This window comes from Hesperophylax consimilis, chromosome 17, assembly GCF_061612785.1.
Source record: "Hesperophylax consimilis isolate HC1 chromosome 17, BYU_Hcon_1.0, whole genome shotgun sequence".
Classification (NCBI taxonomy): domain Eukaryota; kingdom Metazoa; phylum Arthropoda; class Insecta; order Trichoptera; family Limnephilidae; genus Hesperophylax; species Hesperophylax consimilis.
The window spans coordinates 24231710-24257441 of NC_142852.1; the positions used below are offsets into that span (position 1 = coordinate 24231710).

Consider the following 25732-nt stretch of genomic DNA (forward strand, 5'->3'; position numbering starts at 1 on the left):
TATGAAGTTGTATATAAATTAACTTCCCCTCTCTCCATAAATTGAAATAACGGCTAAGATCTAGGACAGTATTAGAGTGGAAAAGCCAGAAACATTTGAAAGAAAATTAAAACTAGTGCTTTAAATTAAGACATCGTCAGTGTCTTCCAACTAATACTTATCACAACATACTTTTGACTAATAACTCAGACTTACAACTATTAACTTACAACTATAAACTTACAACTATTAACATACGACTATAAACTTACAACTATTAACTTACAACTAAGACTTATAACGAGTGCATTTTGACTTAGACTTATAGCTGGTGATTTACAACTACATGAAACTTACATTTACTTAAATTTACTTCTAAGCAAGCGCCCCTGGGGTTATATTTTCATTAACGAAGCAAGCACATTTCATAAAAATGGAATTACACTAAGCATATGTTGATGATTCATAATTATCTATTATCACGTCTTCTCATATCAATAGAGTATCAAATAAATAACTGAAAATGCTAAGCGTCAAATGCAGAGACTTTAAACATTACAACATCAAAGTCTTAAATTCTTCTTTACTTCAAAATCCAAAAACTTAAAAAAAAAAATTAAAATGAGTTAACAAACGGTTTCGTCAAAAGTCATGTTCACAAATGATTCTACTACAAAAAATGTATAACTTCACTTGGAACGCGAGAGTAGTTTTCCCTGAATTGCGTCTATAGTAAAATAATATATCCCCCCCCCCCCCCCCCGCGCTATCAAAATAGTCCCCGACGGCGAAAAGGTTCCCGACCCCTGGTCTAGGGTACGTTTATTTTAAAAAGCAGAGAAGGAACGGAATAATGTCCAAATTTCATACAGTAAATGAGGTAATATCTTTTTTGGAAACGTGGGAAAATTACTGTACCACTGTTTTGATGGGGAGTTTTTTGTATCAAGGTAAGTTCTGAGAGGCATTTGAAAATTATTCAGAACAGGAGTTGGATGGCTGAATGAGAGCCTGAGCAGTTGAAACATTCCATTCTCCAGGTGGAGGGGAAGAAGGACATTGGTCAGTAGGAAGGTTATCGCCAGATTTAAAACATCTCTATTTGGTGTGGCAGAGTTGGATGCTGTGGTTGTTTAGGGGAATCTGTCAAACGGATCGCCCGATTCTGCACAAAGATATTTACAGGGTATTTTGTCATTCCAGACCAAAAAAGTCTGCTAGATTCAACAGGCGCACTTGCGATTTTGTATTAGGTTCAGCGGTTGTGTATTATAAACACGCTTTTGACTGTGCTACAGCACATGAATTTTAATGGCCCCTTTTCGGCAACTTGAACAGCAACTACATTCAGAACATCCAAATATTGTAACTTTAGTGTGCGCCACCATATTTCGCTTCAAATCTGACTTGGGAGAATTCATTCACATTCGGAGCAAAATAATGGCTCTTCTGCGGAGTGTTTCATCATATGTCGCTTTAAATTTGACTTGAAACAACATAACTGCATTAGGAACGGGAGAGTGGTTTAACGCCAGAATGCGTCATGACATATCGCTTTGTTCATGAGTCTTAGTTGAAAAACAATATTCGGAACACGAGAATGGTTAATGGTGCTTCATCATATGTGTCTCTAAATGTGCCTTTCTAGAACATGAATAACTACATTCAGAACACGAGAACGGTTTTACGGTAGAGTGAGTGTACAAATGTCGCTTTAAATTCTCCTTTGTTAAAAATGAATAACTACATTCGTAACACGCGAATGGTTTGATGCCAGAGTGGGCCATCAAATGTTTCTTTAAAGTATACTTGTTTGAAAATGCAGAACCACATTCGAAACACCCGAATGGTTTTTCGCCGGTGTGTTTCATTACATGTTCCTTTAAATTTGACCTGGAATAACTTGAATAACTACATTCGGAACACGATAATGGTTTTATGCCAGAGTGGGCCATCAAATGTTTCTTTAAAGCATACTTGTTCGAAAATGCACTACCACATTCGAAACACCCAAATGGTTTTTCGCAAGTGTGTGTCAATATATGATCCTTTAAACTTGACTTGGAAGAACTTGAATAACTACATTCGGAACAGCAAAATTGTTTCCTTTTAGTGTGCGCAACCACCCGTCGCTTCAAATCTGACTTGCGAGAAGATGAAATACTACACTCGGAGATTGAGAATGGCTTTTTTGGTTTAACGTCAGGGTGCGTCATCATATGTTGCTTCAAACTTGACCGAGTCGAACAAGAAAAACTACACTCGGAACACGAGAAAGTTTCAACGCCAGAGTGCCTCATCATATGTTTCTTTAAATATGTCTTAGTGGTAGATGAATAATCACATTTGGAACACGAGAATGGTTTAATGCGAGAGTGCGTCATCAAATGTGTCTTTAAACATGACTTACTTGAACTTGAATAACCACATTCGTAACAGGAGAATGGTTTTATGCCAGAATGGGCCATCAAATGTTTTTTTAAATCAAACTTATCCGAACATGAATAACCACATTCGAAACACGCAAATGGTTTAACGTGTATCATCACATGTCGCTTCAAACGTGCCGAAGTCGAACACGTATAACTACATTCGGAACACAAGAACGGTTTAACAACAGAGTGCGTCCTCATATGTTGTTTTAAATATGACTTTTTCGCAAATGAAGAACCACATTCGGAACACAAGAATGCTTTTACGTTAGAGTGCCTCACCATATGTTGCTTTATATATGACTTATTGGTACATGAAAAGCTACATTCGGAACACGAGAATGGTTTGACGCCAGAGTGCCTCATTATATGTTGCTTTAAAGTTGACTTCATCGTACACGCATAACCACATTCGAAACACCCAAATGGTTTTTCCCCAGAGTGCACCATCAAATGAAGCCGTAAATGTGACTTAATTGATGATGAATAACTACATTCGGAACACATAAACTGTTTAACGACATAGTGCGTCTTCATATGTTGATTTAAAGATGACTTTTTTGTAAATGAAAAAGCACATTCGGAACACAAGAATTCCTTTACAGTAGAGTGCGTCACCAAATGTATCTTTAATCTTGAACGAGTAGAACATGAATAACTACATTCGGAACACGAGAATGGTTTGATGCCAACGTGCGTCATTAAATGTTGCTGTAAATTTGACTTCACCGTACATTCATAACCACATTCGTAACAAACAAATGGTGTATCGCCAGAGTGTTTCATCAAATGTACCTTTAAATTCGACTTGGTATAAGATGAATAACTACATTCAGAACACAAGAATGGTTTTGCCCCAGAGTGCGTCATTGCATGTGTCTTTAAAGTTGCCTTCAACGAACATGCATAACCGCATTCAGAGCACACAAATGGTTTAATGCCAGAGTGCCTCATCAAATGTGTCTTTAAATTTGCCTTACTGGAACATGAATAACTACATTGGGAACACAAGAATGGTTTGATATCAAGGTGCATAATTAAATGTTTCCGTAAAGTTGACTTCGAAGAACATTCATGACGACATTCGTAACACACAAATGCTTTATCGCCAGAGTGCCTCATAAAATGTTTCTTTAAATTGGACTTAGAAGAACATGAATAACTACATTCGGAACACGAGAATGGTTTTACGCCTGAGTGGGTCATTAAATGTTCCTTTAAATGTGACTTAGTTGAAAATGAATAACTACATTCGGAACACGAGAATGGTTTGATGCCAACGTGCATCCTTAAATGTTTATTTAAAGTTCCCTTCAACGTACATGCGTAACCACATTCAGAACACAGAAATGGTTTAATGCCAGAGTGCCTCATCAAATGTGTCTTTAAATTTGCCTTACTGGAACATGAATAACTACATTCGGAACACAGGAATGGTTTTCCGTCAGAGTGCGTCATCGTAAATTGGTTAATATTTGAGTGTCGAAAATGACTAACTACATTTGAAACGCGAGAATGGTTCAATGCCAGTGTGTGTCGTCATATATTTCTTCAAACATGAATAACTACATTCGCAACACGAGAATGGAGGAAGGACGATCCTGTAATTTACTTTTAATTTAAATTTAATTCTTCATATTTTGTTTCTATTGAATGTTATCATTCGGTACCCACCTATTATGTTTTACTGTTATTATTTTTATTTATTTCTCTAAACCTAATCTCATGGAATACTGGGATTGCACCATTCTTCTAGTACCGCTGGATTAAAAACCAATTAAAAATAATTTTCCTCCGAGAATCTTACCACATGATGGTTATAAGATTTCGAGCACGGTGAGTAAGACCAAATGTTAATTTAAAACATTTCGTCTCAGCTGGTTGGATAAGATGCATTTAGGCTTTCTTCACCATCTTTACCAAGAACTGTAAAAAATAAACATTAAACAGTTAAAGAATAATAATACAGTTTTTCGGTAGTCCAGTTCTACAATCCAGGCTACAATTTTTTCAACATTTAAAAATTCCAAGAATTACAACCTTGGCTAAAGTCACACACAGCGGTGTTAGAAAAGGCGTTTTCTCTGAACGGTAAGCTATTTAACTCCGCAAAAAAAGTTTTTATTTCGAAACACAACGGAGCAAATTAATTAATTATTATATCAATCAAACAATTAATCATATGAATTAATGTTTTTTAAAATATATTTATTGCCTTTTTTATTTATGAAATAAATTAATGAGTAAAACCTTAAATTGAAATATTTAATAACTACAACATTAAAATTAAATCAAATAACAGTATCAGTAATATTGGTAGTTCTTCATCGAAGAAATTAATCTTACCGAAAGTAATTTGGTCGGATTTGCTCATTTGTATATCAGCGCCCCGACAAGGGTAAGATCAAATTTTCGTTTGAGAATTTTTAATATTGTCTTCAATGAAACAATATTTATTGTCGTCACTTAATTACAATTCCGCTAAACTGATCCATATATATTTTTATATATAGGTTTGTCAACATTGGTTCTTTGTAAGAATCCAATCATATTTTTGAATTTTGAATCTGCATTATATTAGATTATTATAATTCATAGATATAAGATATATATTTAAAAAAATCAAAACAGCAGAAATTGAGTATAAAATCAGATGAAAAAGTACAGAGAAAAAAAGGAAAAGAAAATTTATTTTTCAGCATATCAATTTCTGAAAACTTTTTTATTGCCTTTGGAAAAAAAATGCTAATTTTAGGGACATTGAGGTTCTTTGACCGTATTTATTTAGATACCTCATAATAACAAGTCCATTGTTTGCAGTTAGTCTTGTATAATGAGCATGTTCCACTAGTTTGTTATATTCTGATTAAGACATGTGCTGACTCACACACTGACTTTACACAGAAAATTAGTATTGCGAGGGTTAGGCACAATGCCGGGGCGAGGTAACAAAAGTCAGCCTTATGCCAGATCAAATGCCCCCGACAAACGGTTAAATTGAAAATAATTCAAATAAAATAACAATCACTGACACAAGAAGGTATCCCTTTTTGGCATTAACTGTGCAGTCGGCAACAATTCGCACCAGAACTTCTTGAAGCACTGCAGCTATGTTTTTATTCGTATTTTATTCCAACGTTTTTTAAAAAGAAAGAAAAAAATTACCGGGTTACGAACGACCTGAAAATATTTGAAAATCTCCTACTATGTACCACCACAATAAGCGGATATGTTGCTTGTGTTGTGATAGAAGACCAGCCGAGGAATTGAACACACGACACCTGGGTGGGTCCAAAACGCGATGCGCCCTCAGCCACTGACCGATCACCGGTTTTGTTGAGTTATAGCCGTATAATAATGTAACTACACTTGAATATAGCAGTTTCATGTTTGGAAAGAATAAGTAAACGGTCTCTTTGGCGTGTAGCGCGTGAATGAAAGTCACGATAATACAGAAGTCTGTCAAATGGAGAAGCAAGAACCTTCGAAATCATCAGACTGTACCCTTGACACATGTCATGTAATTTCCTTCTGTTCTACTTATTCAGTAATCTATGTCAATCGAGGCCATGCGAAATATTCTCACGTCTCGGGACATTATAGCAATATTGAACACATGCATCTTTATTTTGGATGTTTCTACGCACCTGCTATTTACTCAGCATTACTGAAGACTTTCCTTATTTTTATCCTGTAGGATTTATCTATATCCGTGTACCACAATCCCCCTCCGTCTGGTATTGAGTCCAATGTTTTTGATAGTCACACTGTCTATGTCAGGGAGATCAAGGCACGACTTCCAGAGGCGTCAAGTCAGGTTGATGAGTACCAAGTTGTTGGAGTTAGCTCACAATGTGATGCCTGAAACAAAACTAAGTATAACTAAATAAACACCAAAGATTAGGAGACAAAATGGGGGAAAATTATGTTTTTAAATAATCAAATTTACAAAACTATAACAAATAACAAACCAAAGTCAAACATACACAGCATTTTAAAATATAATATTCAAATAATATTCGACCAGTTTAAGCACAATATTTGACAGCTGTAATTGTTTTAGGTGAAATGTCTAAAATTTGCGTAATTGTTTCAAAATACATTTAAAAAGATTACAGGTTGACTAGACTGTGTTTTTGATTACTAATTTGAACGCGTGTTTCTATTTTGTGTTGAAATATCGTGTATATATTTATACTAGCTTCGGAGATAGACATATACCACCGTGGACTTTTCTGTGGACCTTTTATTATCTCCTAAGGATAACCCAGAACAACGCCGGGTACACATCAGCTAGTATCCTCTATTAATCGGCCATCTTTGGACCGTTCCTTAAAAAAAGATTGTTGTGTGAAGAAGTTTAACTACCAACCTTTGGAAATAAAGACCATATCAAATATCTTGGCTTAATAATTGATAGAAATCCAAAACGGATCTATCTTATTACCATATTTAAAAAAATAAAAAAGTATCTAAGAAATATAATGGACATGTTTACATTTAAAACCGTATGTTATACGCTTGTTTAAACAATGCTTTCATTTAATAACTGGAACGTTCTGCTAAATATTCGATTTCAGCCTGTTGAAGTGTTTGGTTTGGAATTTTTCCGCCTTCATTAAAAAAATTATATCTCAGAAGTTTCATAGAGAAACATATGAAGTGCTTGTAGTCTTCGAGAGCCATTGAATGCAACTACAGTTTAACATTTATCGCACATTTTTAGGATTCATGAAAAAATTATTAAAAAATATTTAAATTTATAAAACGTGATTTCTGTTTATTATTTATTTTAAAATTGCCGTTTGTGGTATCTACTTGGAACAATGTTAAATATTATGACTTCTGTGCGTTGTCTATTGCCTATATGATAATCACTGGTATAAATTTAAATTCTAACATGCATTTTTAATATGTAAACACACGATCAATGATTTGCATGAAAAAATATTTCAATAATTTCGGTTCATGGAATGGCAATAATAAATAAGACGGAAGAGATGCGAGACATCTTTTGTAAGAGTGTGAAAATACTAAATTAACTTTATAATTACAATATGCATACTTCGGTTTTACAATAGATGTCAATTTTAACTGGTCGAATCACATTGACAACATATCTAATAGATTATTTATATTTTCATTTTTAGGAAATCGACAGTTGACATTTCATCAGTTTGTACATAGGTATTATATAGTAAAATAAAACCAATTATGGATTTCCTCCTTGTGAATTTACCTCTACTGAGAAAGCACAATATGGAATAAGTAAATTAAATTAAAATTTGTGAGAAGGGAATATGAATTAAAAAAATTATACAAAACAAAAGATTATATAAAACGAAAAATTTACAAAACAATACATTTATAGCCATGAAGAGAGGTTGTAGATATAAATCAAATCACGATAGAGATATAAACAATAGAAACATAAACATTATTCACAAAACATCAGAGAAATATTCATTTATGGATGTATTTGGTAAGTTCGCAACTGAAAATATCAATCTTGAATAATACGCTATTGTAATTATTGCATAGACTGTTCAGGCAAGAATTCTGCTTAGAGTTCGTTTTGCTTTGATCGATCTGTATTAAGGAAATTTTACTTCCTAAAAAATATTGTTGGAAAAAATATATTATACTGTATATATTAATGCATTGGCCGAATCAATTATAGGATGTGGAGTCAAGAGCTATGGATTAACGTACAAAACGTATTTAAATAAAATAGAGCAAATACAACTACGTTGCCTAAATTTTAAAGCAGGCAAAAAAAATCCAATTATGTGAAGGCGATTATGAAAAAAATGTTTTCACTGTGTAACGTACTCTACATACGTAATAGGGTAGATTACCAATTAACGCTGGATGAATTCTGGAACACTGAATTCAAAAAACCTATTAACCTTTCTCTTACTGTACTAAAAAAATCAACGCGTTTCGGTGCCGTGTAGTCAATACACATCTCAAAATAATCAATTTAATATCGGAAAAATATCTAATCGCTTATGTTTATTATATTTTATTTAAAAAGTGATAATAATTGTAATTTAATTGCTGAAAACATGAAAAAACCATCGGCAGATGATAAAAAAACGTGCGAGCGGTCCACATCTAACGACTGGCACACACACAGTTATGCGGTCGTAGGTATCGATGGTCGATGATCAAAATACAACTGTGGACGTGTGGATTTATCATGTTCCCGAATAGCGAACTAAAGCGGGACATCAATAGCGTGTCATTTCCTCGCACACTCTTCGCGTAGCAGTGTCACACGGTTGATTGTATTGGTGTATTTGTTTCCGATTTTTAACAAAAATCTCTGATTTTTAATTGAGTTTGAAAACTATGTAAAATATTATTTTTTAATTCAGTGCATAAACGTATAACGGAGGAATACCTAAGATCTGAACTCAGAATTTATTATATTTATAGAGTTATTAAAGTTATTAGAAGCAATGTGAAGTAAATACACACCACAGATAAGGAAAGGTTAACCACAATTACCCTACTAGACATAGAGAAGCAGAAATGTTTATAATTAACAAATCACAAAATGTGTACGGAGATAGAACAAAGATGCATAAAATCCATGAAATGTTTAACGCATTACCTGAAGACATAAAAATAGGGACATCTATCAATAAAATAAAAACCGAAATCAGGTATTTCTACCTCTGTACAGCATGTAAACGTAAACCTAAATGTAAATGAATGTATAATACCTAATATGCAATATGTAAAAAGATGTACCGTACCTATAAATCAAACCTAGTTAGTATACTGCAAAAATTTAGTTTAATGCAACGTATCAATGAATAAATTAAAGTTATTTGTAAAAAATGATTTTGTATTTTGAAAAATTATAAAAATGAGAGATTTCTTACAATCTAACTGAATACTACTCAGTTTTGTAAGACACTATGTAAAATCCAAATGTAAAAACAACTGAATAAATTAATTATTTAAAAAAAAAAGTAACTAATCGAAGATCCAACGCCCTGAAGTTTACGAAGTAATTCCAATAAATGTTTTAAAATATCTCTTCAAATTGCCTACACGGTCAACGTGAGCTCGAGGGCGTTTGCAAATTGGTCAAAAATGTGGCCGAATAAGGTCCAGTGGATAATGTTGTCTATGGGCGTTCTTGTCTGAAGATTACCCAAAAGCCTTTAAATGTTGCAGAAAAATTAATATAAAAAAAATTTATTCAAAAATTTTGTATTCGTCACAGTTATTATACAATGAAAGTAAAATTGGGTCAGTAAGGTAGTTTGTTTTACATAATACAGGTTCTCTGTAAACTTCTCAACAACATTGATATCAACATCACAATAAGTGCGCAAAACTAGATTGGGTTCTTATTTAATGTATCAGCCGGCGAACACCAGAAAATCCTTTGGACAAAGGAGTTTTTCTTGTAAGTCTCCGTTGCTTTATAATATGCTCGGTGAAAATATAAAAACTATAGGATGGTTCAATCTATTCCAGAAAATAGTGATTTTGGATTAACAATATCGTGGCTAATAATAAGTCATCGTAGATACCCCAATTTCGATATAATCCATATCTATGTATGTATTATGCGCTTTAATTGTTTGATTAAATATAATAGTAACGCTGCTCATCTCGACACATGAATTCCCTAGGGAGATGAGCGGCGGAGGATTTTATTATAATGTACCATTTTATGAATGAATGTAAAAACGAAATCAATTTTTTTAATGACGTATCCCATTTCCTGTCTCATCAAATACCCCCAAACAACCATAAGCCATTGTATCTGCGTTAGCAACACAACAATAAAATAATATTATTTCATTATGCACCACTTTGCGCACAAATCAGTTCAAAAATTAGTTATACAAGATGGCTGCCAGACAATTTCCCCTCACCCGAAATTTGACTTCAATTCCATTCATACAAAATCGCAAATGTCCAGGGCTTTTCGCATCTATGGCCGAGTGCAATTATATTGTCCATGATCGCACCTTTTTTTAAATACCGGCCATAAAAGTTTTTTCAATTCTTGTCTGTGAAAAACCCGTGTGACCGTTTTATCTATGTTTAAGTTGACGACAAACTTTCATCATACAAAAAGACCGAAGATATCGATTTAGTGAGTGATATATCTATGGTCGAATTCACGCAGCTGTCATCCGTCAAGGTGACATCAATGGCAGTCCCGCAATTTTCTGACCCCCTCTCCCGAGGGAGATTATAGGGTAGTGCAACACACACATAAACAATAAAGCTTTCATACAATAGGGTGGTTTGTCACTAACTTTGAAGGGGGTTGCGCTCTGTGCGGCTGGAAAGAGATAGCGCCATACGAACTGTTTAGTTCTGTCTCGTTTCGCCCCACAACGGAAAAAGAGAAAGAAGTGCTTGCATCCCGTATGGCGCTGTCCCTTTATGTCAAAAATCAATAACCAATTATGACAAGCAGGAATCAAGGTGCACAAAATTAATATTACTAGAGGGTACAATCAATAGATTTTCTTGCTTTGCGCCTCCCCGTGGCTAGCTACCCCATTCTACCACCCCCGATATATTACTTCAATCTTTATCAAGCTGCCCCAAAAAAGGAAGATTGTAATAATTACGCATCGTATATTTTACCGGTACTAAAATGAGTTTTATAACTCAGGGATTGCAATGTAGCAAGATATCAAAATAAAGAATATAAAAATAATATTAAGAGAATATATGACGCCAATGTGAATGCGAAGTCATTATTTTAGAAGTATTCGTCACTCATTTAACAGGTTAACGGACTTTTCAACACTTAGTAAACTTAACTATAAATAAAATAAACTTTAAACTACGAGAAGCGCAATTAATTGAACAACTCAACGAGTGTTTGCAAAATAGCAACTAAATTAGAAAAAGAGTTAGATGAATTTCCTACCTATAATGATGGATTCTTCCGAAAATATAATATTTCCACAATTCGCTGCTCGCACAGACAGACGCCATAAATCAAGCACTAACGGAGACGCCATTATCATTTCCACAAAGCCATAGAAAAATATTTAGCAAGATGATTATGTTTTGGATTTTAGAAATTTCGCGAAAGTATGAAATGTAGGTACTATTTTATGATAATAATAATGCTTCCACCTACAAATGTTTGTTGCTTTGACCCTTCAAGAGAGTTCTGGCCATCATTTCCATTTATGGGAGAGAGGGAATGTGAGTTTAAATACTTATTTTATTTAAATGGGTGAATTTCATTATTATACGGCAGTTTGGAGTCGAGTTCAGACTTAAAAGAGATGAAATATTGAACGGAAGAGAGGTAATTTCATTATTACATGGAATATTGGAATCAAGTTCAGACTTATAAGAGATGAAATGTTAAACAAACAGCTTGTATATAATATACAATGATAGATATAAATATAAAAGTTGAATTCAAGCCACAGAAGTTTATTATGTTAAAGTTCATAAGAAATAAAATTAATTTGGTGTTAAAGGAAGGGGAGAGGAAGAGGATAAAAGATGCTGCCGATACATTCCATACTATCATATTAATAATCGATCGTACGCATTACTTCATATCGATACTGAACATATTGTTGTTAAATAAAGTTTTCCCAAATAGTTAATAACAGAAAATCTAAATCTTCACGTGTAACATTATTTATTCATGTCTGCCCTTCAAGAGTAAGTAAAAACCTATACAGACAGAAATAAATTATCGATTCTGATTACTGGCGACGGAAGTGTTCCACTGGCGGGCTAACATGTTCGCAACGAGCACTCCGAGCATCGTCCATTTATCCATCATGCATCCATACAAAACAGCTCGTCGCTCTCCTGTGAAATCATGATTGCCACGGACAAGCTCACCCCTCAATGGGCCGCTTTGCCCGAAGGAATAATATTTCCTTCAAGGCGACATATAACATTTCTTTAACTTAACCAAAATTACTATCCACCTTATATTAATTTAAATACTTGACATACCATTTTAGTATTTTACGTATTTCTGTGCAAATACATAAGTTACCATTAATAACTGACTGAATTATAATTATATGAATATAATACATGTCTCCTTATTTACAAAATAAATAATAAACTCATACATACAAATACAGAACTCATTAAAACGTCCCAAGTACACACACACTTTACACGGCAATACGATAAAATAAATTTAAACACCATACATACTCATTATGGCAAGCAATCTATTGGTTACGAGGGGAGCAACATATATAATTGCCTCCCAGACGAAATTAAAAATGAAAAAAGCGTTGGTACATTTAAAATAAAATTCAGTTTTATGCTCAATCAACAAAACAATGAAAGTGAATAATATCGTTGTGTAATACATTTGTTGTTTATGTGTGTAATTTATTTGTTATTTCTAGTCAAATAAGTGAAAAATGTAATTTTATTTTATCTTGAATAAAATTATTAAAAAAAAATAATAATTGGGATTTCTATAGTTTAAAAGCCCATAAAACAGAAAATGCTTTTGGTAGTCGGAAGACCCACTTGGTTAAAGACGTTTTGTTTGGCATCTTGGCCTGGCAAGAATTAATCATATTCCCATGGACATTTAGAAATCATTTTTTTCGAATCGTATAACTTATAACTATTATAGTATTGCAATTTGTAAAATCAAGCAAAAGTTTTAATTCACTAAACGCACACAATATTAATTTGCACAAGTTGATGAAAAAATTTAACGTTAGTCGCAATTCGTTTATAAATATACCGTAAAAATAATATTGAAATGTCGTCATAAACATTACGAAGTACTAAGTTCTTGTAGAATAACTTTATACCTTTTTGATTATTATTCTAATTCATTGAATAACATTAATAAGTTATTGCTCCCACTGAACTTCGAATATTTCGTTCTTACGATTAAATTGTTTCGAATAGGGTGTGTCCATCACTAGGTGAAATGTCCATCACTATGAATTTTGTCGTTTGACAGGTCAGTGGTAAGTACAGTACAGGTATTTAGTGTGACAGAATGGAGATGTTTTTATTCTTAAATTTAACTACCTTTAATTGAATAAAACATTGAGAAATGTCAAACTCTCATCACTATTGTTATTGTATTGTACCAAAATGCAAAAATACATCTGTAACCACACCTGGTAAACAGTTTATCGGCGTTCCAAGAAATGCATCGCTACGGAAAAAATGGTGTCACGCCATCAAAAGATACAATGAAAAATTTTTACCTTTATCATCGAATTCTTCTAAATTTTGTTGCGAAGATCATTTTGATGTAAGTAAAATATTTCAATTTAATTGATTGATAAAAGTTTGCGTTATATATCCACATTTATTACTGGACACGGCTAATATGCAGTACCAGTTTAATAACAATGGGAAACAACAGTTATTAAAGACACCGGAAAACTCGTTATTTCTCACAAACTCAATATAAAAATTGGCAAGTAAGAAAAATTCTTGTTTCCAGTAAATTCTTCATTCAAAAGTTGTTAATGTATGACCAAGATAGATATTCAAAGAATATATGTTTGTGAACAAAATGAATTATAGCGGGCGTCGTTTTCGTATTTGCGTCTAACACAAAATTCTACACCGATGTGGCTGAGATAACAAGACGAAAACGGAATACTGTATGAGAAACTGCTATTAGGTTTTCCTTATACTTGTGCTGTTACATTCGCTAGCTCAATTTTTCTGATGGCGCTTATAATCTTCTCGAAACAATCGAAATAATTGTATTTTTTTATAATAATGTAATAATTTTAGTGTATTTACGAATGAAATCTTATTTCTTGTATTTTACTGTTGTTTGCCGAGTGATTAAAACATTTCTACTCACGAGGGCCTTTTGTACTTTTTCAATTCAATTTACTTTTAGATAGCACTCCACCTTACGCGACACGTGGCAACTTAGTTAGCTTAGTAATAAAACTACGAAAGTGAAACGTCTTGCTTTTGTCTACATTAAGGTTAATATCTCCAGTTATATATTGTCTATCGCACAATTAAATGGTATTGCAGATTTGTTTCGACAGAATGTTATTGATTTACATTTGTTAATATTTAGAAATTAACTGTTATTTTCACGACAATTACACATTTCATTTGAATTGTTTTGTGTATTTTTATGTCATCAGCTAAGATTATAAATTTAACGTAATTGAAACAGGATTGTATGTCACTAATAAAGTGTTAGAATAGTACAGGACCTAAATTGCTACCTTGGAGTAGGCCGCCAGAGGCGCAGAATTGTTTAGGGTATGTGGTATTAGTTTGTAAATTATGTGATATTTTATCAAATGCTTTCATGAAATCTGTATATATTCAGTATTTTTTTTTTTTAAATAAATGCAATGGTAATGTAATTTTGGTATAGAAGCGATTCGTGATTGTGATCTGCATTTTACAAATCCATATTGTTTTATATCTTTATCTATAAAGACGGGATTCTTTACGGAATTTGAACAATTATTTATCAAATTTCAAAGTTCATTTTCAAGTTCTGTGAAAGTAATTTTAAGTGTAAGTAGTTTACCATGTCCAAAATTTCACCTGCACTGTTGTTAACAATTTCATTATACTTGTGATTAGGCCACTGTCATTTGCTTTTCATGTTAGGTTTACACTTTCATTACACTTGTGATGAAACCACTGGCATTTGCTTTCCATGTTAGGTTTGGTATTTATATAATTCAAATTCCCAAGAATTACAATATTGGAGTGAGATTATTATGAGGAAATTGTGTCGATGTTTCACAGTGGTTTCCGTGTGTTTTTGATAGCTATTTCCTTCAAAATGCAGATAATTGGACGTATTTTCTTCGCGTCATTATTTGACATGGAATAAGTCGATTTGGGAGGCAGGTTTGGGTACCGCTGCCCCGGGAACCATTTATTGGATAACCAACAACCCTGCCGTAGATCCAATTGGTTTGCCACGTTTGGTGATTTAGCAGGGGTGCCCGGATTCATCGGGTGAGGTTTGTTTAGGATGTGCCGTTTTGTGTAGACCGTTTGACCTCTCCAACTGGTCACTCTTGACCCATCGCGGGAAGTACAGATCATATTTACTTCACTCCTGTACACATTTCACACGTTGACCCCAGATTTCTACCCGCCCCTCATACCTTTTCCTTCCCAGAACTTCCCACTCCAAAAAGACCCTCCACGCAGCATCCTCAAAGATTAAGATTAATTATATCAAGATGAACTTTTAAAAATTAAAGTTGCAAGGAATTGAGAAAGTGATTTTGTATCCTTTCTTTGCTCGTGAAGGCAATAAAAAATAGTTATAAATTATTTGTTTTTGTTATACACATTACTAGGTTCTGAGGTCTAAATATAGAAGCAAAGTTTCATTACGATGGTTTTCAGCTGACGATATTATCACTGACATTAATTTTCTTTTTAGCTCCCAAATGACATGGAGAATTATGTGAAGCACAAATTAATGGGTCTGGGATACTGGCAACTAAAAGCTAAAAAAGGAGTTTTTCCTCATATATTTGACTGTCAACAGAAACCAAGATGGCCAAAAAAAACGACAGGAGAAATACGTCGAAGATTGGAAATCGTTAACGATCTATTAGAACCCAAACTGAAACCCTCTTCTTCCGGAGACGGAGATAATGAAGAAACTGTTGCAGAAACGTTTCCCGAAAAAAAAACTGATAGTAAGGACCTAAAATATTAAATTGATAAATTCATCAAATATCATGTAACTTGAAACGATATTAATATTTTTTTATGATAAACTAATGTTTATAAGACAAGGTTATTATGCATAGCACAAAGGATAACAAATTATTACAAGCATCAATTACTCGCCTGAAATATCCAGACAAATTGAGAATATCTCCCAAAAATAAATACCGCCAACGGGAATTGAACCCGTACATTCTGATGTCCGGTCAGGTGCTCTGGACCATTGAGCTACGTCGGCTTATTCCCAACCCGCCAAATAATTCAATATGTACTAGTACTTCAATCGACAATCACTCCTTATTATATTTTTTGTATGCATATTTCGAGCGAGTAATTGATGCTTATACTAATTTGCTATCCCTTGTGCTATGCATAAAAACCTTGTCTTATAAACATAAGTTTATCATAAAAAAAATTAAAAAATAATAATATTTAACAAGTCAAAATATTTCACCAACAAATGTAGATATAATATATCTCGACGCCATCTAGTGGGAAATTCAGCACTAACAAAGTCTTTCCTACAAAAATAAATTTGTTTGCCTACTGGTGAAAAAATATAATTGGCAGTAATTGTCGATTGAAGTACTACTTGTCCATATTAAATTATTTAGCGGGTTGGGAATAAGCCTACGTATCACAGAGTTCCAGAGCGTCTGACCGGACATCAGAAGGTGCGGATTCAATTCCCGTCGGCGGTATTTATTCTTACTCGGTAGATATCCTCAATTTGTCTGGATATTTCAGGCGAGTAATTGATGCTTATAATAACTGAAACGCTCTATTCAGAAATATCTCTCCACCGGAATGAGACACGAAGTCGATGTAATACAGTTTTTTTAACAGTAACATTGTGGTATACAGTAGTGAAAAATGCAAGATGTCAGAGACGCCCGAAAAAGACATTAGCGATAGCGCAGCATTGCGGGGTTCACTAGTTGGCTATACAATTTAAGTATCTACCGTATTATTGGCTTGAGCACTCAATCAAATATTTCACGCAGGAATAACTAACGAAAATCACAACCAGTGAGGGCTTGTACTCACAAAAATAGGTAGTGCGCTAAAAATATTTCCAATCTATCCCTACTGGAATGAACGGTATGCGAACTGTAAACTAAAGTGGCGCCATCTCACCGAAGAGTTTAAGAGACATTGGTGAGCGCTGTTCATGTTTCGGAGACATTTCAATACTGTGGTTGACATCCACGCTCTGCGCGTAAAGATAATTGATGTTCCCGGGTGACGTTTCTCGAAGAGCGACACGGAATTCGCTCGCACCACGTGACTTATGACACGTGATACAAAGAACGAAAATTCGAAAGTTAATACTTTTATTAGTGTTATTTGCTTTGATTTTCGATGATATTATTAACGGTTGATTATTATTATTTTTAGACTGACTGAAATTTTGGGGTTACGTTGCTCCAACGCTCCTTAGAGCTAGCCGTCACTGCAGACAACATATTCAATGTTTGATAACTTTCAGCTTGTAGTGTTGCTATGAAACTCCCTGACGCAAACAGTGTGGCAATCAAGACGGAACCAGTGACTCCTGAAGAAATGCTGTACATTGACATAGATGTTCAGAATATTAAGGAAGAATGCACGGAGTACTCAGAGAGTGTCGGGCGGATGGGAGGTAAGAATTATAATTTAAACATTTTTTCTTTGCAGTTTTATTTACGCGCATTTATTGGTACCGCCGCACCGGATCTATTCATTGGATAACCTACATCTATGCCATAGCACGGTTGAGGATTGTCAGGGTCTTTGCGGTGGAGGTGAAGTCTGCTCTCCTACTATAGCGGGTCCGATTTGGAGAGAATGATTGAGGGATATCTTTTAACCTATCCAACAGGACTTTCTCGCCCCATTCGTCAGTCACTCCTGGACAGCGTAAGCCTCAGATTCTTACCCACCTCATACCCTTTTCCTTTCCAGATCTTCCTCTCCTTCCTTTCCTTTAACTCTTTGAAGTACTGTGGTTTCAAAATTCGGCCACCTTGAAAATAAATAATTATGCTAAAACGGCCATCTATTGACAAGTTTTTTAAATGCCATGTGAGACATAGATTCTCTACTATTTAGTTTCCAATAGCGATAATAGGTGGCTTTGCACGTTTGGTTATGTGTTTGACAATTGCCAGCGAATTGTGGTTTTTTGTGATCTCCGACTTTAAAGTGAAATATAACGGTATGTATTTCGAATTTTTGTCCATTTCTTATGAATTCTAGTGCCCTTGTATTTCATTTGTTGAATTATCAATAAGAAATGTCTATAAATATAGTATTTTTTTGTAAAATCGAAATTTTTTGGTGGTTTTGCTTTTCGACCACCGTACTTGAGGTAATTTTTTTAGTCTTACAACATGGTTATTCTGATTTTATAATTTTACAGATACACCATGCCGAAGAAAGGTCTTCGCCAAGAAGAAATCGCAGGAATACTTTTAGAAGAGATACCTTCTGATGATGACAGTTGTTATGGGTGCTCAGACAATGAGGAAGAGGATCTACAGGAGGAGCATCTAGCAAATGTCACAGTTAGCGCCTCTTCGGACGATGATGATGATGAACTGCCTCTATCTTGTGTGAGGAATCAAATCCCGGCGTCTTCTTCATCTACCACACTCGATCACCCTATAGCAGGCACATCCAGCCCTTCTGGTTCACAATCACCATCTACTTTTGATGTTCATCTTTCGCGTACGCGTAACCGACCAGTATCGTCTTCTCCATCTGCCCAGTATAGTCCTAATATCTCAATGTCCGTTTTGTCATCCACCGCTGCTGTTCCAGGCACAACTGCATCTACACCTGTCATACCTGCGATTATAGTCGTGCCTAAATGGAGCCGTACGTTCAATACCGCCCTCCCTGGTGAATTCCGTGAAGAAACAGGACTACATAATGACTTTCTTACGATGGAAAATCCCACACCTTTGGAAATTTTTCTGAAATTTTGGACTCCTAGTTTTATTGAAAATATCTGCTTCCAGACCAATCTATACGCACAACAAGTCGGGAAAAATCACCAACCCACAACCGTTCAGGAAATTAAAAAATTCATTGCACTAAATTTAGTAATGGGAATTAAAAAATCCCCCAGTTATAGAGACTATTGGTCATCGTCCCCTGATTTACACGACCCCTATATTTCAAGATTTATGACAGTCCATAGGTTTGGCTGGCTGTTGTCAAACCTTCATCTCAACGACAATTCATTGATGCCTGCTAGAGGTCAACTTAATTTCGATAAATTATATAAAATAAGGCCTTTGTTGAACTGCTTGTCAGACACCTTTGATCGAAATTACAAGCCATCGCCTACTTTGGCAATTGACGAGAGCATGGTCAAATTCAAAGGCCGCAGCACATTGAAGCAATACATGCCCAAACAACCCATTAAAAGAGGCTATAAGATCTGGATGATGTGTGCAGAAAATGGATACAACTTAAAATTTGAAATATACACAGGAAAAATTGGTGACTACGCTGAGTCTAACTTAGGGCCAAGAGTTGTCTTAAATTTTTGTCAATCTATTCAAGGTCGTAACTACACAGTTTACTTTGATAATTATTTTAATTGCTACCCCCTACAAAAACAGCTGAAAGATATGAATATTCGCTCATGTGGAACTGTCCAATCAACCAGAAAATATTTGCATAAGATGAAGGATGATAAAAACCTAAAAAGAGGTGAATATGACTGGTACGTGAGTGATACAGGAATTTCCATGATAAAATGGAGAGATAGAAGAGCTGTACACCTCCTTTCAAACTTTCACAACCCAAAGGATGCCGTGCATGTCAACCGTAAAGAGAAAACTGGTGAAATCACAAGGGTGCCATGTCCGTTGGCTCTAAATAATTATAACAACTGCATGAATTATGTGGACAAGTTTGATCAAAAGAAGGCGGTTTACTCGATAAACAGAAAGTCTAAAAAATGGTGGCATCGTTTATTTTTCCACTTTTTAGATGCAACAATTGTAAATTCTTACATTGTTTACACAGAGCTCTGCAATTTGGGTAAGGCTGACAAAAACAATCCATTGAGGCTCAAAGATTTCAGGAGGCAAGTTTACAGAGGACTTTTGGCTGAAGAGGAGCTGAAATGCACCAAAAAGCGTGGGTCCACATCGGAGGTGGTGGAAATTAAGAGACATAAGCCTTACGTGGACCCTGAAATACGTCTGAAAAATAGCGCCCACCGGCCAGAACATACTACTTCACGTCGTTGTGCGAATTGTAGTACAAAAGACAGGCCCATACGTTCCAAGTGGATATGTTGTGTTTGCAAAGTACCCCTTTGTGTAAAAAAAGATAAAAAACTGTTTTGAAATCCACAATTAGTCATATAAAATGGCCTTTTTTTTATTTCTAATAAACTTTTGATTTGAACCTAATATTTTTTTCCCATGTGTACTGTGGTATAAAATTTTGACCACCTCATTCCTGAAAAGCCTTCAGTCCAATTTTTTTTTAAATATTTTTTCCTCGTTATTATAAGTTACATCAATTGATTAAAAAAAAAAAGGTAAAAAATAAGAAAAAAAAGTTCGTACCTCAAGGAGTTAAAAAAAACCTTCACCCAGCATTCCCAAAGATGACATAGGCTCTGAAGGAAATTATATTTCTCTAAGCCAAATTTGTAGAGCTAATGTAAAAAAAATACAACTAGGAACTTTTGTAGTTTGTACAAGTAAAATGAGTTGTTTCGATAGCTCTTGAAAACTTAGCGTCTTTGTCGGGTGCAAATTGAACGATATACGGGAACGGGATAGGTATTTGAGGATGCCACCAGAATTAAGGAAAAGTCCTACCTTGTACATGTATCTCCTTACAGCCTGCGTGGTAGCACCAAACTCACACAGTTTTTATCTTGTTCCGTCACTCGATATCGACCACGAAAGAAATGCCCATGAAAGGTATAACCCGAGACGCGTATCGGTATGTGGTAGAAATTGTACTGGCTCCGGTCAGACTAAATCCCTATCTCCCGATGGCAAGGTGGGAACAATAGGATGTAGGAAATATAATAATTATAATTTATTAGCGTTGCGCCCGAACATGAGTCGCATAATTTCAAATGTACCAATTCAACAGACCAAAAAAAACTCATACTCACAATTTAGATAAACTTACATAAATGTTTTACTTTTCGTGTAGTATATTTATTTCTGGTTCATTTAAAGGATTTTTTTTTAATTAGTGTGAAAAATTTTAACTTTTGTTAAAAAAATATTGAATACGATTTTCCATAATGCCGTATTTAAAACAGAGTCAGAATGCCGGGTATGATTCTAACATTTTTAAAAATTTCCACTTTTGTTATTTTTGTTTTTGTTTCTATGTAAGGATGCGCTGCGCTATTATTTATTTAATGATAATGAGCTTCGTGATTGGTCGATATTACCAGATTTCCATATTTTTTTCTTACTCTGTAACATATTTTCGTGTTGATATTTTATTATAACCTCATTTTACTAAATACCGTTTTTTTATACCACACCAACCTGATATGAATTTACAAAAAAGGTAAAATGTGTGACCATATGTCACAAACAAGTCTGTAACTAGAAATTTATAACTGCACTCGGCATGCGAGAATGGTTTCCCTTGAATTGCGTCAACAAATTGGCCCACGAAGCGAAAAATTTTATGTTCCCTTAAGAACACAAGACTGTTTTAACTTAAGAGTGAATCTGCATAAGAGTCCACGAGCTAAAATAGTTGTTAGAATACACAAATGGTGTTCATCCAATTTTGCGGCATATGGTATGCGACTCGAATTTAAACTTAACTCTGAATATGAGGATTGTTTCTTTAAAAAAATTTCAGCTGATGAATCCGCAACTGTAATTTTAATTTACATTCCGAACAAGAAACTGGTTTTTAACTTTAAAGCGAATCTGTATGCGAGTCCTCAACAATAACAAAGACACACAGAATATGCGAATGCGTTCTTCCGAATTTTGCAGTCTATGATGTGCACCTAGAATTTTATACTCCACTCTGAACATAGGAACGGTTTCCTTAGAAATGTGCCAGCAGATGAAACTGCAAATGGAATTTCAACTCTGCATTTGGAATACAAAATTGATTTTAATTTTAGGGTGAATCTTTGTGCGAGTCCCCGGATTTAATTATTAACGTATTTAGAACACGAAAATAGTTCAACACATCAAAATGATGCCTGCAACAAAATACAGTGGACCTAAGTGAAACAATTTTCTTATTTATTTTTTTTTTTGATAAATTAATGTTTTTAAGACAAGATTTTATTTATGCATAGCACAAAGGATAACAATTATTTTTATAAGCAATAATTTTTCGCCTGAAAGCCTCCATAGCTCAGTGGTCAGAGCTTTCGACCGGAAATCGAAGGGACACGGGTTCGAGTCCCGTTGGCGTCATGTATTTTTTATCAGGAGATTTTTCAATGTGGATGAGTGTTTCAGGCGAACAATTATTGCTTATAAAAATAATTAATTTTCTTATTTGTTAGTTTAATGGCGTCACTCCATTTTGAAAGCTAAAATTGTTTGTTAGGAGCGGTCACAAATGTATTTTTTTTCACTTTGGAAAAGTACAATAACTGGAGTGAAGACACGCTGACATTTTACCCGTGTTATCAAATGATAAATTCAATATAGGTTTAATCAAACATTTATTTGTTCATCTAATTTAAACTATTATACTTAAATCAAAATTATCCCCGCAACAAAAAGCAGTTGACCTACTTGATAAAGTATCATTTTTCTTATTTTTATATTTCATGTCGTCACACCATTTTCTTCGTAGTAATGCAGATTTTGGAACACTAATAAATTGATTATCGGGAGCGATCACAGATGTTTTATTGCACTTTGGTAGATTGCAATAACTGTTGTGAAGAGATGCTCACATTTTACTATTGTTCTTCAATATTAACTTAATAATGAAAGAAAGTCTGTGCCTTTTGAAATAAAACGTAGGCTTTTTGTAACTGGTGATGTCAAATTGAAATAAAACTTTGAATATTATTTTTTTACCTCTACCTCTATTACGCTAAAGTCTCTATCCGCGTCTGTCTGTTTGTGCGCTTAGTTCTTCTGAACTACGCAAAGGCTTTTTATAGGGTTTTCATTATCATTTAGGGATTTCCTTCCGGAAGGTGTATATTTATAATACATGTCTATTATATTTTTAGAAAGTAGAGAAAAGTTGAGCAACGCCAGGTTCACGTCAGCTACAAAAAATAAAAATATATATTTTGTTATGTAAGTTAGTAGGTTATTATTGATAAAACCATGATTATTGATTAAAACAATAAAAAAGTCCCTTACTGCACAAGATCATATTTTAAAATAAAGATATGGATAAAAATTGCATGAAAATTGGATGGGTCTATCTGAACTTATAACCGCTGCTTGTGTTTTAGATGGGTCTATCTGTACCCATCACCGCTGCTTGTGTTTTTTTGGACTCACCGGAGTTTAAAATGTATTGCAAAGTGCGAAAATTATCGAATTTTAAATTTTCCTTTGGGAATAAAATTTTTTTTCAATTATTTTTACAGAATTAATTTTGAAAGAGGAGAACAATCATAGGAATCCATATTCTGTTACACACACAGATGATGCGGAGCAAGGGAAGAATTCTAAACCGTGTTTGTGTTCTGACTGCAACACTTCTTGTCCTGCCAAAGTGAGTTATTTATATTTTTTAACACAAATTGCATTTACTTACAAACTGCTTATAGATTTTTTACAACATGTTATAATAATTTCAGTTATAGGTTACATAATAATCAGAAAACGCGTTTAGAGATTGTGTGTATTGGTGATTAACCAGTTTGACTATAGCCAATTGCGATAGCATTCCCAATTTATTGGGGTATATTGTGAGGCTGAAGGTAATGGGTAGGGGAAAGAGATGAAGAAGAGGAGGGTTGGGAATTACCTGGTTATTTGAATCTGGTCACCCAATAGGTCGGCTGGCGCTATTTCATTTCAATTCTTAATGGTACTCATTCATACATCGTCATTCACATTCATACATCGTCTCATACATACTCTTCTATTATTCTGACTCTTGACATGGCCCGACTCAAGTATTTGATTCTACTTGATCGTGCCATGTCTTCCTCGGGCGTCCCCGACTTCTGCACCCATTCACATTTGCATTGTATATTCTCCTTACAATTCTTTCTTCGCTCATCTGCTCTACATGCCCAAACCATCTAAGCGTCCCTTTCTTGATCTTTCTCATTAAAGATAGATTCATTGTTTGCCAATTACTGTAATTTTTTTACTTACTAATACTATTAGCACACATGAATATGTGAGCTAACTTAAGAATTATAAAATAAATAAATTAACCGTTGCAACCGGGAATCAAATCTGTCTTACAGGGACAACGCCTAAAACCACTCGGCCACTGGAATTTCATTTTTTATGTCATTTTTGTCAATTTCATATTTCAAATTCATAACTTTTAAAGGTACAACAAAGATCCTGGGTTCGATTCCCAGTTGCGACTGTTTTATTTTTATTGATAAAGGTAAGAGAGAGACAAACAGCTTATACATAAAATATAAATATAAATATATACATGTTAAATACAGTCAAGCCAAAAAAGGTATCTATGTCTATCTATGTCTGTTTATCTAGGTCTATCTATGTATGTTTATCTATGTCTTGTTCTGTTCTGCTCATGTTTCGTTTTGATTAACTAGTATTATCGTCTTATTCAATGATATATTTCGTTGATGGGTAAAGTTATTATAAAATTAACTATTATTATTATTTAACCAATAACTCGTCTTATTTCCAGAATGCTGAAGCCAATGAAAGTGATGAAGTAGATCCATCTCTGCACAAAGAAGAATCGAAGCACCCCCGTGCATCAGCCGACCTCGCTCCAGAGCCAGTTGCAACATCAGACATACATTGGCGTCGCCGCGATTTAGATCTGTCGTCTAAAAATCGCAAGCCGAACGAAATGAGACCTCAAAACGATGTGCGATTCGGAGGTTGGGGACATTTCCCGGAATATGCTGACAAGGTATTGAGGTTGCGATGTCGGCACTGCTGTAGAATCACCATGGTTAAATGCCAACGGTGCCAAGTACATTTATGTTTCACTCGCAAGCGCAACTGCTTCCGGCTATTCCATACCCGATCTAGGGAACAGTAACGTATTGTAACGAAGATTGGTAATTGTATTGAACTGTATTTTTAACGAAAAGAAAAAATAAGCAATCGTGTTTATTTATCACAAGGAATATAAGAAATGGTGAAAAGGAGGCCTTTACCTGTTAACGGTGTTTTTTTCTTTCGAAGTTCTGGTGGTTTCTGGAAGGTCCCATGGCCACTATTAATAGTTTATAGATGTACATCTAATAAACACAATTGTTTCCACAACACGATCTGTTTTGTAATCACCACACAACACTATTTTTAATGTATTTAACTTGAGGATGATAATTTACACTCCTTTACGGAAGACAAGCTCAATACAGAGGACTCTCAAATGGGCTTCAAAGCTGGATGCTCTACTGATACGGCCATATATAGCATGAAACAAACAATCGAATACTATAAAGCCAGAAAAACAACGGTGTACGCATGCTTCCT

At 34.5% G+C, this 25732-nt stretch overlaps 2 protein-coding genes and 1 long non-coding RNA gene across 4 annotated transcripts; 2 read left to right on the forward strand and 1 right to left on the reverse strand.

The window, feature by feature from the left end:
• Positions 1-735: 735 nt before the first annotated feature.
• Positions 736-11430, reverse strand: LOC149416308 (uncharacterized). Of its 2 annotated transcripts, none has more exons than XM_089642119.1 (3): positions 11329-11430; positions 6059-6272; positions 736-4337 (listed from the first exon to the last, which is right to left on the reverse strand). In XM_089642119.1, exon 3 carries the CDS (start codon positions 3867-3869, stop codon positions 1584-1586), a length of 2286 nt encoding a protein of 761 aa, XP_089498245.1. In that variant the 5' UTR covers positions 3870-4337; positions 6059-6272; positions 11329-11430; the 3' UTR covers positions 736-1583. The 2 variants fall into 2 exon arrangements, with proteins under 2 accessions (XP_089498245.1, XP_089498243.1); XM_089642117.1 differs by having other exon boundaries at positions 6059-6283; positions 11329-11394.
• A 1954-nt stretch (positions 11431-13384) lies between these two features.
• On the forward strand, positions 13385-25481 carry LOC149416309 (uncharacterized). Its single transcript, XM_089642120.1, has 5 exons — positions 13385-13674; positions 15814-16075; positions 17596-17748; positions 23674-23801; positions 24930-25481. The coding sequence occupies exons 1-5, from the start codon at positions 13471-13473 to the stop codon at positions 25290-25292; spliced, it is 1110 nt and encodes a 369-aa protein (XP_089498246.1). The 5' UTR covers positions 13385-13470; the 3' UTR covers positions 25293-25481.
• On the forward strand, positions 18254-18827 carry LOC149416310 (uncharacterized). The gene is made up of 2 exons (XR_016303682.1): positions 18254-18303; positions 18508-18827. It is a non-coding gene; the product is annotated as an uncharacterized LOC149416310 (long non-coding RNA).
• Positions 25482-25732: the final 251 nt, after the last annotated feature.

Coding starts and splice junctions, on each gene's coding strand:
- LOC149416308 (XM_089642119.1), bottom strand. CDS start 3,869: ATGACGCACTCTGACGGAAAACCATTCCTGTGTTCCGAATGTAGTTAT.
- LOC149416309 (XM_089642120.1), top strand. CDS start 13,471: ATGTCAAACTCTCATCACTATTGTTATTGTATTGTACCAAAATGCAAA. Junction 16,076..17,595: donor TCCCGAAAAAAAAACTGATA/GTAAGGACCTAA, acceptor GATAACTTTCAG/CTTGTAGTGTTGCTATGAAA. Junction 17,749..23,673: donor GAGTGTCGGGCGGATGGGAG/GTAAGAATTATA, acceptor TTATTTTTACAG/AATTAATTTTGAAAGAGGAG.